Genomic DNA, 14,938 nt, shown 5'->3' on the forward strand with positions numbered 1-14,938 from the left:
TAATAGTCGAAGTATGACAGAGGGGGGGTATGTCATATGATGTGGGAGGTGGGGTGGCAGTGCAGTATGGGGTGTGTGTGTGTGGGGGTGGGAGTTTTGGAGTTTGAAATGTACAAACATTTTAGCATCAAATATACTTTGAGTACCAAAGTATGGCTATTTGCAACCCTTTCCCCTGGCCTATATAAACACATTATGTCTCAAAACAGAAATACACATTAACAGGTGCAAATAAAACCATTCGGGCTGTCACATGAGCATTAGAATAAATACATACAATACAGCCTTACACAAACATGACCATTATTTTGTTGGATGATAATAACTCAACAAAATAGGATCAAACCTGTCAAGAACTCATATAGGCTGCTTTGTGGGATAATTCAGTGAATGTAGTGGATAGATAAACTACAGCACATGTTTCAAATGTGTTCATGTCATGTTTCCACTCTTAACATGCATGTAGTATACTCCCATTCTTTAAAATATGATATGAAATATATGATGATATATCGGCTAATGTAGCACTTTTGGCAAGTTTTGGAAACTCTTTTGAAAATGTTGACATGAGCAAAATAGGGATGCCAGGTTGAAAGTGGTTAAATACAGTAGCATTTAACTTTTTATTTATTTAACTTTCCTTTTGGTATTACTTTAATTATATAGGTTTTTTTTTTTTTATATTGTGAGACCTTTGTTAACTGCATAAGGAACTGTACCAACAGTCAGTTAAAAGTCAGACTGACTGATTTTGTTGATGTAGTGTATGAATGGTGCAATGGTGCAAACTTGAAAATGAGATGGGTGTACAGTCTTAGTGGCTCAGTGTGTTATTTTGGAGATTTGAAGATTGTGAGATCAAGATCTATATCAAATTGAAGATCCCCCAAAACAGCCATGGTACCTAACAGGTTTGAAACTATAGCATTTTGTGAGGTAATTACATCATCCAGCAAAATACAGGGTCATTTGTGTAGTTTGATGGCTTTATGGATTTATTCTAATGGCCATATATGGAGACAGCCCAGAGTGGTTTTATCATGTTTGTACATGTGTGTTTAAACAAATGTGCGTTTGAGGAAATGGTTGCAAACAGCCCTGAGCAATGGCAAACAGGCCACACATACCTGCTCAAACAGGTTATTACATAAAGGCTTCTATTCACTGCCTTTATTCAGTAATATCAGTGATTTGACTTAAAAAAGTGATTACTTGATTTAAACTAAATGTTTATTGTTCAAACGTTAAAGCGTTCCAATAGTAATCATTGCTATAGACTAGAGTGTTTGTTCAAGTGTCCGGCTCTTTAATAAATAGAAAATACATTTTCAGGTGAGTCACCCATTTCATCCAATAAGGAGAAAGAACCTCATATGCTGTGATTGTAGTAGAGTAGAATCCAGGTACATTCGATCAGTCATCACTGACAAACTAATTCATTTGACAGGTTAAACTAGAAAATAAAAAGGAACATACTCAGTGCTCTTGTGGCAGACAATTGCCCCTTTTATTTTAACCATAATATATATATAGAACATAGTGAAATATCTTCTTTAAATAACATATCTTCAGAACACATACAGTATTAAAGACAACAATACATTCTATAACAGTGACTGAGGAATGGTTGTCGAGTGTGCACATGATCGGGCCTCTCGAGCCAGCCATGGTAGTGGCCAACACCGTCAGGCGCAGGCAGAGATCGGGTGGCTAAGGCCGTTGAAGTAAGACTTTTCTCGTTCGCTCATCAGCTCAAAATGCAGCGGCTGCTGACAGAAGTTGCACTCTGCCGAGGTGTGGGGCTTCAGCTCCAGACCCACGTCCTGCCAGGTGTGAGTCAGCTTCTCTGTAGGGCACAACAGATGCAAGAAAAGAAGAATTAGGAGGGAATGATAAGAGAAACACGTTCTTGTTTATTTAACCACATGGTCCAGTGTCCCTACTATTTAGGCAGGCATTTAGCAAAAACTGGCAAACATTAGGTGAAAACGGCTGATCTAAAAGCTAACTAATCTGGGACATGAACAGGGCAAGACATGAAGATGAAATATTTAAGAGAAATCAAGAGAATAGGAATATTCAGTACGGACGGGCAGGGACTGATTTATTTTTTCCTCTTACCGACAAAGTATTGCATCATCTGAGGCGTGTGGTGTGGCGTGGGGGCAATGCGCAACAGTTCGTCACCCCTGGCCACCGTGGGGTAGTTGATGGCCTGCACATAGATGTTGTAGCGACTCATCATGATGTCACACACCTCCGTGTTCTTCTCTGCGTCAGACACCTGTCAATGAGAAGGTAGTTTAATTTACATACCCAGTTACATACCCTTAAGGGTCCATTTGGCTCTTAACTATTCCCTTGAACACACTCAAGGACTCCTAGGGGTCCTCAGAACCCACTCTGAGAACCACTGGTCCGACGTTCACATTTAGGACAATAAATGCTGCTGAAACTTACCCTGATGGGGATGATGTGGCTGGGACAGTGCACCACAGGTAACCCAGAGTCCATTAGCAACTGTCTCAGCAGCTTGACGTTGCGCTGGTGTTTGCGTCTCAGAGCACGGCCCTCCTCCCCTTTAAGGGTCTGGATCGACTGCCTGGCTCCGGCTAGCAGCATCGGCGGTAGAGAGGTGGTGAAGATAAAACCAGCGGCGTAGGAGCGTACTGAATCTACCAGGGCGGAGGTACTGGCGATATAGCCCCCCACACAGCCAAAGGCTTTGCCTGAAAGAGGATAATATGCACTTAGCCCTGTATGGTTTTAACATGGTACCGGCGATCCATAGTCTAAAACAGCATTTCCATCCCTTCATGTAAACGGCCGATTCCTCACAAGGACATGACTTTTTTGTTTGGGCATATTATTCTTAATCGAAGATGTATGTATACACGTGACCCTTCTGCTTTTCAGCAACTACGCATTTCCACATGCTCATAAGCAGCAGCAGACACTTTGAGAGGTTAGATGAGGATAATTGCTTAGGCAATACAAGTCACTTTCCTGTTTTAGGTGTTTTCTTGGGAGAAACTGTTTTCAAATATTCTGAACACACTGGGATCACTTTGAAGTGGCAGAGGCTGCTTGAGCTCTAAGGAATAATTGTCCTCTCGCCACATGCTCCGAGGGAAATTCAATAAGAGAATCACAAGAGCCGACAGTCTCCTAGCAACAACAGAACACCTCCGGTTAAAGCAGAGCTTCTCTAAGCCCATGGTGTATTGGGTGACCAACTGACCATCACTGAGGACTGACCCCGTGCATAACAATAACAAGTTTGCCAGGAGCATCGCCAATAAAATGTAATGTTGTCCCAGAGATAAACCCAATGGCTGGCCAATACAGACACAAAAATACAACAAAACAAATGTAATCTATGTGGATCCAGATTGGATCGGCGTGGCCCAATGTGAATCTTGACTTCACGTGACCAGCCTGTGATGTCAATCATCAATGACATACAGTATGACTCCAAATTTGGGCAAGGTTTCAGTCCGACCAGAGCTTCCATCTATATTCTAGAATTTAAGTTACGTGAAAAAAAACTTTTAGTGGAGGTACTTGTGTGGCCAATTTAGCACTGATCTGTCCAGCAGATCAGAAATAAGCTCCTGACAACCAGAGACACACACTCCACTACAGTATAGACGGCTAGCCTCCTACAGGGCCACACTGAAAAACATAGTAATCAATAGTCTATTTTCAATTAGAAACAAGATGCTTACCTAGAGTCCCTGAGATGATGTCCATCTTGTGCATGACACCGTCCCTGTCCCCAATGCCTCCTCCCCTGGAGCCGTACAACCCCACAGCGTGAACCTCGTCTACAAAGGTGATGGCCCCAAACGCATGGGCCACATCACACATCTCCTCCAGTGGACACACAGCACCTGTGGATTAACGGAGGGAGAAAATAAACAGGTTAGCCATTTAGCAACTGAGGGTCAGCAGAAGTTAATCACTTAAGCCCTATACGGTATACTTTGCTGTACGATGAATAGCGAAAATAGGCAATCTACAAGCGATGTCACACGTTGTGAGCTTGCACATCTCATTTTTTGTAAATTTTTGCCCTATAATCACATGGTCAAAATAGAGACGCCAGGCTGAAAGTGGTTAAAGTGGCTTTACACTAGTTTCCCAAACTCAAACACAGTGATGTAATTTATATGAACTGTTCACATTCCTTACAAATAACTGGAAAATCAGTTATAACCACCAGAGTAGTTTGTATTTGACGCAATGAAATGAGTCAGTGCCCTTATAAACAGTCCTTGGAGTGATGACGCAGCACCAGTACTCCACAGAGACCCTTCAGAACCCACTTAACATAGCCTGACTCACTGCGTTACGGATATCAAGGTATTCTGGACACTTGACCTTCACAGACGTATTGTGCAAAGAAGACATCTGGGTCTAAGATTGTCGTAGAAATATGTAACTACTGAATATCAATACTTTGTATTCCTTTCACTAATTTCTTCCATCTATCGATGGCTCCGGTGTGCCTGACTTCTCACTCCACCCACCTGCTGTTCTGAACAGCTGATTAGACCATGTCAAACTTAGAAGCCCAAGGGCTCATGCCTGTGTTAGGACAATAACAAGGACCTGGGTGTGGTTGCATCCGTCTCCGACTTGGCTATAAGTGCATGTAAGAAAGGATGCAGAGGGAGAACTGAGGAGGACACAGCGCATAAAAAAGGGTTGGCAGTGTAATGCACTTTTAAGTGCGAGGCCCTTTTTAGGCTATGCAGGCTCTGCCTTGCCTTCACCCCTGCATGGTTAATATTATTTTCCCACAGAAGTTAAAATATCTGTATGTCGGTAAATTATGTCATGATCACCCATCTGCAAATATAGAAAACTTTATTATATTGTCATAATGTTTAAGAAAGAGAACCATCAGACACTGACCATCCATGGAGTGAACCGTTTCAAAAGCCACAATCTTGGGCTTGGTGGCATCTCCCTTCTGTAGCAGCTCTCTCAGATGGGCCACGTCATTATGGCGAAAGATGAATTTCTTGGCGCCACTGTTCCGGATACCCTGGATCATTGATGCATGGTTGCCTGCGTCAGAGTAGATCTCACACCCTGACAGAGAAAGGGGGAGAATGGGAGGGAGAACAAGAAACAAAACTGGTTTAGTAAGTTAGCCTCCAAGCAAGACCAGAACAGCTTATTTGAATTGTTCCCATTTTGGTGTCAATTAGGCCTTAAGACAGCGAATTAGTTTAATTACCTGGCAGCATCTTGGCGAGGGTGAAGAGAGTAGAGTCATTTGCAACGAAGCAGGAAGTGAAGAGGAGGGCGGCGTCCTTCCCGTGAAGGTCAGCCAGTTCCTGCTCCAGCTCCACGTGGAACTTGCTGGTCCCCGAGATGTTTCTGGTACCTCCTGCACCCGAACCATGCTTCTTCAATGTATCCCTTCAAAACCAAAACAAATTTATTTAAACACACACATTTAAGAGTTCCATGTGTATTGCATCGGATGTGGTCCATCCTGCATATTCCATGCTAGAAATAGATATATAATAGATATACCCATACACCTCTAGTAAACATCTCATTAGGATTTCTCGTGTTTTTTTAATGATCGGATAAGCTCTAAACAAAAGTGATTGATCAAAAATATAATGAAGAAACCCCTTTGGAAGAGCCACAAAGAAGCTGATTAGCACAATAACACTTGACCACCCATGGGTATCGGTATCGCTCGTGTACAGACAACAAGATGCTGCATCACATGTAAATACACACACCCAATAGCGTGACAAAAGGTATAAGCCTAGTGCTGGTTGCACCATCGCCAATTAGCAGCAGAACACTTGGGCTGCCCACGGGTATTGCAAGTAGATGCACGCGCAAATATACACACATATAAACAAGTCTCCTCCAATACTTACATGATGGACTGCACCACGTGTGGGTGTCGGCTCATGCCCAGGTAGTCATTGCTGCACCATACAGACACCTCCTTCTTGTACTCCATGGATTCAGTGTAGTTCTCTGCCATGGGGAACTCAGTGGCCAGCCGATTAACAGTTTTAAACACGCGATAAGTGTGATCGCTCTTCTTTTCCTCGATAGTTTTCTCAAAAAATCCATCATAATGGAAGTTGGAGACTGTTAAAAAAGGGGAAGGGGAGAGGTTAGTTAATAAAAAGGTCATTATTAAAAATGGTGTTTAACAGGGTCAGGTATGTTATATTTACATATTTTTCTCTGAATGTTTGCCTATTATGACATGCCCAGAATATTGACGCTAGGGTTCAAGGTTCATATTAACTTAAACTAACTCACCATGACTAGGCAAGTTGTCCTGGAGGAGGTGAGAGACTCCTTTGGGCCGTTGTTTCAGGAGGTTCTTCATCAAAGTGGCACGGTCCCCCCCACCAACTTTGTTGGTATTGGTCACTGAGGGCTGCTTTAGACGGACAGGGGACACATCTGGAACATACAGAAGAGCACAGGACTTCAGCAGAGTATAGAAACCAGTAGTTTACATTATTCATCTTAAACTACAGTCCATGTGAAGATTTGAACATGCAACCAGCAACTCACAACATAAGCATGACATAAGATGGCCAAAGTAGGAATATCAATTTGAAGTGAAGTGAACAGGGGATTTTATATATAAATCCCAGATGTGTAAAAACAATCACTCACACTATGTTTTATTTGTTCTTTCAGGCAATTGTCGGCATTTCCCAACTGCATATTTCTAAGTGTGATAATTTCAGAACAACTTGATTAGTATCTTACCATTCTGGACGGTGCGTACTTCCTGGACATCCTCCTGGAGCTCCATGCTGACCTCACGGACCACGCTACTATTCTTCTGACCCATCTCAGCAGCCAGGAAGGGGCATTTGGTGGCTGCGGCCTGGCCAGAGGGTGGCATTGGGTGGTTAGGGGGCAGCTGGTCCTCCTCCTGTAACTGCTTAGGCCCTGGAGACAAAGGAGAGGAAGGTTTAGAACAAAAGATACACACACAGATAATTTGTGTCAATATTTATGCACCAAAACTCAGTATCTAACGTGTCAGAACAAATTTTCTCGTAACTTCCTTAAATCACAAATAGACTTCATTCATTGAGTCATACTTCTGAACGTTATGAGTTAAAGGGAAAGCAAATAATACTTTTTATACCTAAATGTTTTTTAGATATATCTTTCGATCATTCATTCATTTACACATATATTGCTCAAAATTAGCAGGTACAATATCAACTAAAATTCATGCATTTTTTTTTATTTAAATAACTGAGGACACACTCACCGGCAGACATGATGTCCTCCGTCTTCTGGTGGGACGAGGAGGAACACAGGGCTCGAACCAGTGTTGGGGCCAGAGGCTTGGAGGCCAGGTCCATCATGATGGGGCACTGCTGGGCATAAACCACCATGGTCTTCCTGGCTTGCTGAAAAAATGCCTGGGGCACACGGGCCAGGAACGGACAACGACGCACTACCACATCCATAGTCAACAATTATGGTGACTTTCTTAAAAGCCTGGGAGAAGGAGACAGAATGGAAATAATACAGTGTTGAGACTGAGGTACAGAACAGTACTAATGTTTACCTGAAAGTGGCAAGAAAGGATTAGACCAACAGACTTTATCTCTGGGGAAGCACATTTTCAAGTAATGTTTCTGATGACAGCAATGATTGTGCAGGATATAGAGCACAGGACTTCACTTCAATATTCTATTGCCACTTCGATGAGACATTGACTGCAGCAAAGTATATAAATAGTAGTATAAACGCAGTGTGTATTTGCCTAGTAGTTCCCTGGCTGCATTTGTTTACTTTACACTTCCACTTTGCATTCTTTTGGTGCAACAGGTGTGTCCTGTCCTGATCAACAGGTGAAAGTGTATTGCCCCATGAATAGAGAAACATTAGCCAACGTCTTTCCATCCATAGGACAGTGATTCTTAACTAATCATCTTATTCATATTTATTTTTTAATTGTAAGGACTACATGCATTAGGCCATGGACACCCATTTGATAAGATTTGTTATATCGCTGTGACTCAAAGCTAACAAGATGTTCATTTATTATACACTATTTGGTCCGGTATGTTCTTACAACAAGTCTATGTAGGCTACTGTAGATATAGGTCTACATTTTAGAGATCGGCAAAGGACAGCGAATCAATGACCAAAATAGCAGATATAGCCGTTCTTGTGGGGGATACTTGTGTTAACATGTATTAATGATTACGACGATTAACTAGCAAGCGTCCATAGTCCAAAACGGAGAATGTGTGTCCACACCAATCGGAGTTACTTTAAGGCCTTCCGCGCGGACATAGATAAGATAGCAGTGTGAATAAATAAACATTCTCAGTCACACAGTCCCATGTGTAGGTCGTTTCTAAATTAAGTCTGCCAGCGAGTCACACGAGCCTCAGTTCCTGCCTGGCTGTCTGCCATTGGACTCCAGCTCTCGTGAGTCTCCTCATAACATATTATACGTACATTCACGCCCCAGCGGCATATACAGTCTTCTGTTCATCTTTTACTCAAACAATGTAAATGTAAGAAACAATGGCAGTGGATCGCCTATTTTCGCAATTTGTCGTACAAGCATCAGTCTATATAGCATAGTGTGTAGGCTACTTCATAACGTCGCAGTCCAAACTGTGTTTATGGCCCGTTTGGGTGTTGTACAACGCTCTGGTCCATAGCGTTAGAAGTTCTCCCTAGTCCCTATATCACTTTCGAGACGCTACTCACCAAAACAAAGACGGTTTTAAAATGTTGAAAGCCTACTTTACTTAGTGGGAACACTCTGAGCCCCCCACCTCACGTCTAAAATACACTTTTTGGGCAGAAAATAAAATATTTCACTGTAAGGAAAATAACTCCACTGCGCCCCCTACAGATCTGGTTAATGGAATGTTTCTATTGGAGAAAAAAAAATCCTTCCGGTGAAATATTTTCTTTTCTGGACAAAAAGTGTATTTTAGACGTGAGGTGGGGGGCTCCGAGTGTTCCCACTACGGAAAGTAGGCTGTCAACATTTTCTTTTCTTTGTGTTGGTGGGTAGCGAAAATGTTAAAAACATTTTTACTACAGAGAAGTACCATAGCGTTAAGGAAAAACCCTTCTAACCCTATGGACCAGAGCTAGTGTTACAAGTACAGATGATTCAAAGCTTGTGCATAAGGTTAACTGTCAACATTTGTTGGCCATTTGTTAATTTGTCAACCAATTCGATATTAAGCACGTTTTGTAATTGTTAGATTACATTATTATTAGTCCGTCAACCAGTGCCGATACACAACAGAGTGTAGTTCTGACAGGAACTTTAACAATAGCTAAAGGTTAAGCTAAGCTAGTGTTAGGCAAGGAGACCGATATGATGACGAAAGAGAGAGAGAGGCATATCTTACCTTTGCGAGAAAATATTTAAAAAAAGAAAGAAATGTCCTCTTAGCAGGTCGGCGTGCTTGATAAATAAACTAACAGCTTGTCAGTTGAAATGCAGCCAGTAAAGTGCACAGTGTGTTTGGCTAGAGGAGGTGAAGTATAAAGATCACAGCCGTGTTATCCTGCACTGAGGACGAACCAAAGGACGACGAGATGCAACCGGCTTATAAGAGCAAGAAGAAACGTGACGTCAGACGGTTATCGCGAGACACGTTTACTGACGTCAGACGGCCCTTCCCCATCGAGGTATAATATAACGCCCTTCCCCTACTTTTTCCCAGTGGTGTAAAGTAACTAAGTACATGTACTCAAGTTGTGTACTTAACTACAATTTTGATGTATTTTTACTTTACTGGAGTATTTCCAATTTTCCACTCCACTACAATTATTTGAAAACTTTAGTTACTAGTTAGTTACATGTATATTTTGATTATTATTACAAAACATACATTAACCACTTCAGCCATTTGAAAATACAATGCATCGTGATTGACACATTGAGAGCTTGTAAATCTGCTATTTTCAAAAGATTTGTATACATATTTTATACATTTGAAAATGTGTGAAATGAGACCTGCCCTTCTGCATAATGAGTACTTTCTACTTTTGGTACTTTGAGTACATTTTGATGCCAATACTTTTGTACTTTTACTAAAAGTTCATTTAGAATTCCCGGACTTTTACTTGTAACAGAGTGTTTCTCTACATTGCAATATTTATACTTTTACTTAAGTAAGAAATGTGAGTACTTTTTCAAAATCTACAAAGTAACTAGTAACTAAAAATTTCAAATAATTGTAGTGGAGTATTAAGTATAATATTTGCCTCTGAGATGTAGTGGAGTAGAAGTATAGGCCTACTGAAAATTGTAAATACTCCAGTAAAGTAAAAATACCTCAAAATTGTACTTAAGAACAGTACTTGTGTAAATGTACTTAGTAACTTTACACCACTGCTTTGTGTGTATGTGGGAAGTATATGTGTTTCTGATGTCTTGGTATAGTGGGCAGGTGGTTAGAAAGTGTAGCTCTAATCTGTTTCCACCACATTTTATGTGCAGTGGATGCACAGTCTGTCTTCCCTTGGGAGCGGGGTCTGTCTGGTGGCCTTTCTCTACTGCAAGGCTGTGTTAACTGAGTCTGTCAAGGCTTTCCTATAGTTTTGGGTCATTCACTGTGCTCAGGTATTTCTGCCAAATGTATTTTCTCTCTATTTAGGGTTAGATAGCATTCCATTTTGCTTTGGTTATGGGTTGTCTCTTTCCAGTATGTCAGGTAGCTTCCTTTTAGTTTTCTTATAATCCAATGGGGTTTCTGTCTGGTAGCTGTGCTTGTGTTTGTGCACAGTCCCTGAACCTTTTTCAGTCAAAATAACGAGAAATATTCTCAGAATAATGAGAGATCTCGAAATAATGACTCAGTATCTCAATTGTTTTTGAGAAAGTAACTCAATTATTGAGATAAATCATTTATTTTAGATAATATATTATTTTAAGTCATTTTGAGATACACAATGTTCATTGAATCTCATTTATTCTAAATTGTGGTTTAAAGACACAATTTTAGTAAAGCCGCTTTATTGTGGCATCTTGGACTGTCACAAACGTAGCATATGGAATATTTGATGGCCAGCATTTTTCTTCACAAACACAATCCGATTTGAAGGGATTATAGTGTAGCCTAGGATATGTGACTGATGTGGCGTTTTGGACGCTATTTGCAGTCTAGGTGCGACCTCTAGTGTTCAAAAAGACCCATTGAACTGGAAATAGATTTTGGCAGAGATATAAATCAAAAGTAGTCAGAATCATAAATGCGTCTACAAGAGTTGTATTCTACAGCTAACATTACAGCACTGAATATTTCACGCAAACGTGAGGTAAAGAAGAAAGTGCAAATACAGTGAAGCTATGGGATATGAATATGATAGCCTACCATGACCATCTGAGTGTAACTTAAATGTAAGTGTATTTATGACCCTTTAGCAGCCAAAGTTTGGCTCATGCCCCTTTTCTTGGTATGAAACATGAGGATCATGTGCATTATATAGACTCGATGTCAGGGCCTCACATCTAGTTTAACAAATACAGGTCAAGAGACCCAAAACTCAAATTGTGGGCTGATAGGGGAGTGGGGCAAATGAGGGATGTTTTTGGTGCTAATAGGAGCATGCTGACTTTTGAAGAACTCGTTACGAAAAATAATATTCCTCGCATCCATTTTTTCAAATATCTGCAATTGAGGGACTTTATTAGAGCTAACCAGGATCACTCCATGCTGGCCCCTCCCTTATCTGTGTTGGAGAGAGTTTTGGTTAGAAATCCATTCGGAAGGGGAATAATATCAGAATTTTATGACCTGCTAATGTCATTTTCTCCGGAATCCTCTGAGCATAGGCTTAATGCCTGGAGAGCAGACTTACAGGAGGACCTAACAGTGGAGCAATGGAGTACAGCTTGTAAACTGGCTCAATCCCAGACTGGGAATACACGCCTAAAACTCCTTCAATATAACTGGCTCATGAGAGTGTACATCACACCTGTGAAGCTTAATAAGTTTAATAACAATATCCCGGACCTATGCACCAGATGCGGTGAAGATAGAGGTACATTGTTCCACTGCTTATGGTCATGCCCAAGATTGATGGACTTTTGGAGGGAGATTGGGCAGGAAATACAAACGATACTTTCAATTAACATTGTACCAGAACCTAAGTTCTTCCTGCTAGGCCTCTACCCAGTTGGACAAAGAATAAAGCGTAGTGATAGAATATTCATAGACATTTGTCTCTTACAAGCTAAAAGAGTAATTGCATTGACCTGGAAGAGGCCGGACAGACCAAGCATTGCACAGTGGTTCAGGGAATTGTCTTTATGCCTACCTCTAGAAAAAATCACATACATACTTAAGGACAAACAAGAGATGTTTCAGGAGGTGTGGGGTTGCTATATTCAATACATGGAAAACAATAATCTGCCACATTTAATGGAAGAATCTGGAGAGGAGTAGTGTTGATGCCTATGTATGTTTTTCTTTTGTCTTTGTTTTTGTTTTGTCTTTTTGTCATTTCAATAATTGTCTTGTATAATTTAATGTAAAAGTTCATCTTTGTTTTCTGTTTTCTTTTTATTGTATCATATGTTGTTGTATTGTGTGTAAAAGAAAATAAATAAACATATTGTTGAAAAAAAAAAGAGACCCAAAACGCCAAAGCCTGGTGTGAGGAGATGCTTCGTGGCCCTCACATTTAGGCCCTAACCTTATATTGTTCCAATTCTTCTCTTTCTACCTGCCTGGCATTTGCGTGGCTCAAAGTCAAGACACTATTGCAGCGCTCTAATTCATCATAGTCTTTGAACATTTCCTTTGTCATCCCTTCTAAATAGTCAATTTCCTCCTCTTGGCTCAAAGTTAATTAAAATAGTTCAGTGTAAACAATATTGTCAGTTGTTCCCTCATCATTACCCTCAATGTAAACTTTGACAGCGACCTGGCCTAATTATAGCTCTGCACACACGTCATGCGAAGTCCGGACTCTCTGGCCTCTCCTCTCCTCTCGGCTCCTCTCCTCCCCGCTTTGCTTTGCGGCCTAACCTCTAGTCACATCCTCCCAACCTCCCAACCTCGGTCATGTGATAAAGAGGTCAGACTTCCTGTATCTGGTTGCTATGGCAACCTGCCAGATCAGGCTGAGGGTCTGATAGGCGATTCAGAGAATCAATCAAACCGAGAGTCCGATTACTGATCGAGGTGGGGTAAGATGCCTAAAACATAGCCATAGCTCTGATCAACAGTCTGTGACGGGTCTTGGAGGCATGTGGAGTGATCCTGTGCTTGCGAACATCAGTAGGCTAAGCCATAACGTGAATACGTGACCCACAAAAAAAGTGACTTTTCATTAACACATCTGGACACTATAGGCTACATTTGTTTTTTTTGTGCTTAGGCCTATATAACACACTTGCGGGCTTTGGGTTAAAATAAACTTATTTTGTCACAGGCCATAAATGTATGAATGTGAAATACAAAAAATACATAAATATATAAATATTCATTTTGGCAATACACAATCTCTCTCAAACTGTCATATTATATAGGCTACATATTGATATACCTAACATCTGAGGCAAATATTGTTGCATTAGTATACTCAAATGTGAATATAGACCATGAAATAGGCCTAATAGCAAATCAACTTAAGTGATTGGTACCCAACACAATTAAACATTACAGATGGTACATTTTGCTAAACACACATGCTTCATACATAACAAAGGACAGAACCTACTGTGTAATGTAAAATAAAAATGTAAAATAATACCAAATACCAAATATGGTATAGGTCTACTATACAATATTTATTACAATGGAACAATGTGTCACACAATGTCACAGCATGTCTCATGAGTATATCAGAACCCCCCAACAAAAAATTACAATTATACCGTACAACCCAATAGCCCATAATATGTTGTACAATTATGTGTTAGTGCCACAGCATGTAGGCTATTAGAAGAAAAGGTCCATTTGCACACCTACAGACATATTTTGGTCTGATTTTGAATTGTACGGTAGAATTGTCAACTTTTGAGGGGAGGTGTGGGGCGGTTCTGATCTACTCCATGAGACATGCTGTGACATTAACACATTGTTGTATTCACTGCAGGTGATATACTGTCTAGTCATAAGCATACATATTCATACTTTACTATACAATACTGTAATATTCTATTATTTTACTGTAATACTTACTGTAAAATACGATGTCTGCCTCCCGTGAGTGATCCAAAGGTGACTACAGCAATCGTAGGTACTGAGTGTAGTTCTAGTGAGAAACACTTGGTGAGTCTTTAAGACAGGGATTCTACGTTACCAATACATGGAGGGTAAAGGTCTATCTGAATGCCTGAGAATGGCCTGCTTTTATACTGTTTATCTGCATTTACACCAGTCGTCATGATGAGGTCACGATGAGTTATCCATGCCAAATATGGAGTTCTGTGTCAGCCATGTCCAAATATGGAGTCCATGATGTCAGATTGCCAACAATGGTAACCATACAACTTGGACTACTAACACAAACATATAAACCTGGATAAAGTAACCTGAGGTACTATCAAAGAACTTCGAGGCCAGACTATGACATCAGACAGGAAGACAAAAGCACCAAAACACACATGGATGAAGTTATGACAGCATTGTAGCAGTGGTTGGAAAACAATTAATTAATATCTAACGTCATCTGGTAGTTTCTATAAAATAACGAAGAACTTAATTATACTTAGTTATAACTTAGTTATAACAAACCCACTACCCCAGGGACGGGTAACATCTGTCTACCGGTGGTGTTTGTAGGTCAAATATACCGGGTAGTTATCATCACCGTGACTCTTGATGATCCACAGATGACTCTTGATGATCCTGTAACATAAGTACAGGTGTCGTGATTCTGCAATGTATTTATGTTTCTCCTTCTAGTTGAGCTGTGTGTT

The 14,938-nt window shown here is 40.6% G+C and overlaps 1 protein-coding gene across 1 annotated transcript; it reads right to left on the reverse strand.

Moving 5' to 3' along the window:
• Window positions 1-1,483: 1,483 nt before the first annotated feature.
• On the reverse strand, window positions 1,484-9,595 carry alas1 (aminolevulinate, delta-, synthase 1). The gene is made up of 11 exons (XM_080424458.1): window positions 9,411-9,595; window positions 7,289-7,521; window positions 6,772-6,957; window positions 6,310-6,456; window positions 5,913-6,132; window positions 5,249-5,433; window positions 4,921-5,100; window positions 3,729-3,893; window positions 2,461-2,729; window positions 2,122-2,284; window positions 1,484-1,846 (listed from the first exon to the last, which is right to left on the reverse strand). The coding sequence occupies exons 2-11, from the start codon at window positions 7,488-7,490 to the stop codon at window positions 1,686-1,688; spliced, it is 1,878 nt and encodes a 625-aa protein (XP_080280584.1). The 5' UTR covers window positions 7,491-7,521; window positions 9,411-9,595; the 3' UTR covers window positions 1,484-1,685.
• Window positions 9,596-14,938: the final 5,343 nt, after the last annotated feature.

The sequence above is a fragment of the Gymnoscopelus braueri genome, assembly GCF_963280865.1.
Source record: "Gymnoscopelus braueri genome assembly, chromosome: 3".
Taxonomy (NCBI): Eukaryota; Metazoa; Chordata; class Actinopteri; order Myctophiformes; family Myctophidae; genus Gymnoscopelus; species Gymnoscopelus braueri.

What these genes read in the sequence shown, in the direction of transcription:
- alas1 (XM_080424458.1), bottom strand. Translation starts at nt 7,490, where the DNA reads ATGGATGTGGTAGTGCGTCGTTGTCCGTTCCTGGCCCGTGTGCCCCAG. An exon ending in GGAGGACATCATGTCTGCCG is followed by an intron (nt 6,958 to 7,288) that starts GTGAGTGTGTCC and finishes CTTTGTCTCCAG; the next exon opens with GGCCTAAGCAGTTACAGGAG. An exon ending in GCCACATCATCCCCATCAGG is followed by an intron (nt 2,285 to 2,460) that starts GTAAGTTTCAGC and finishes TCTCATTGACAG; the next exon opens with GTGTCTGACGCAGAGAAGAA.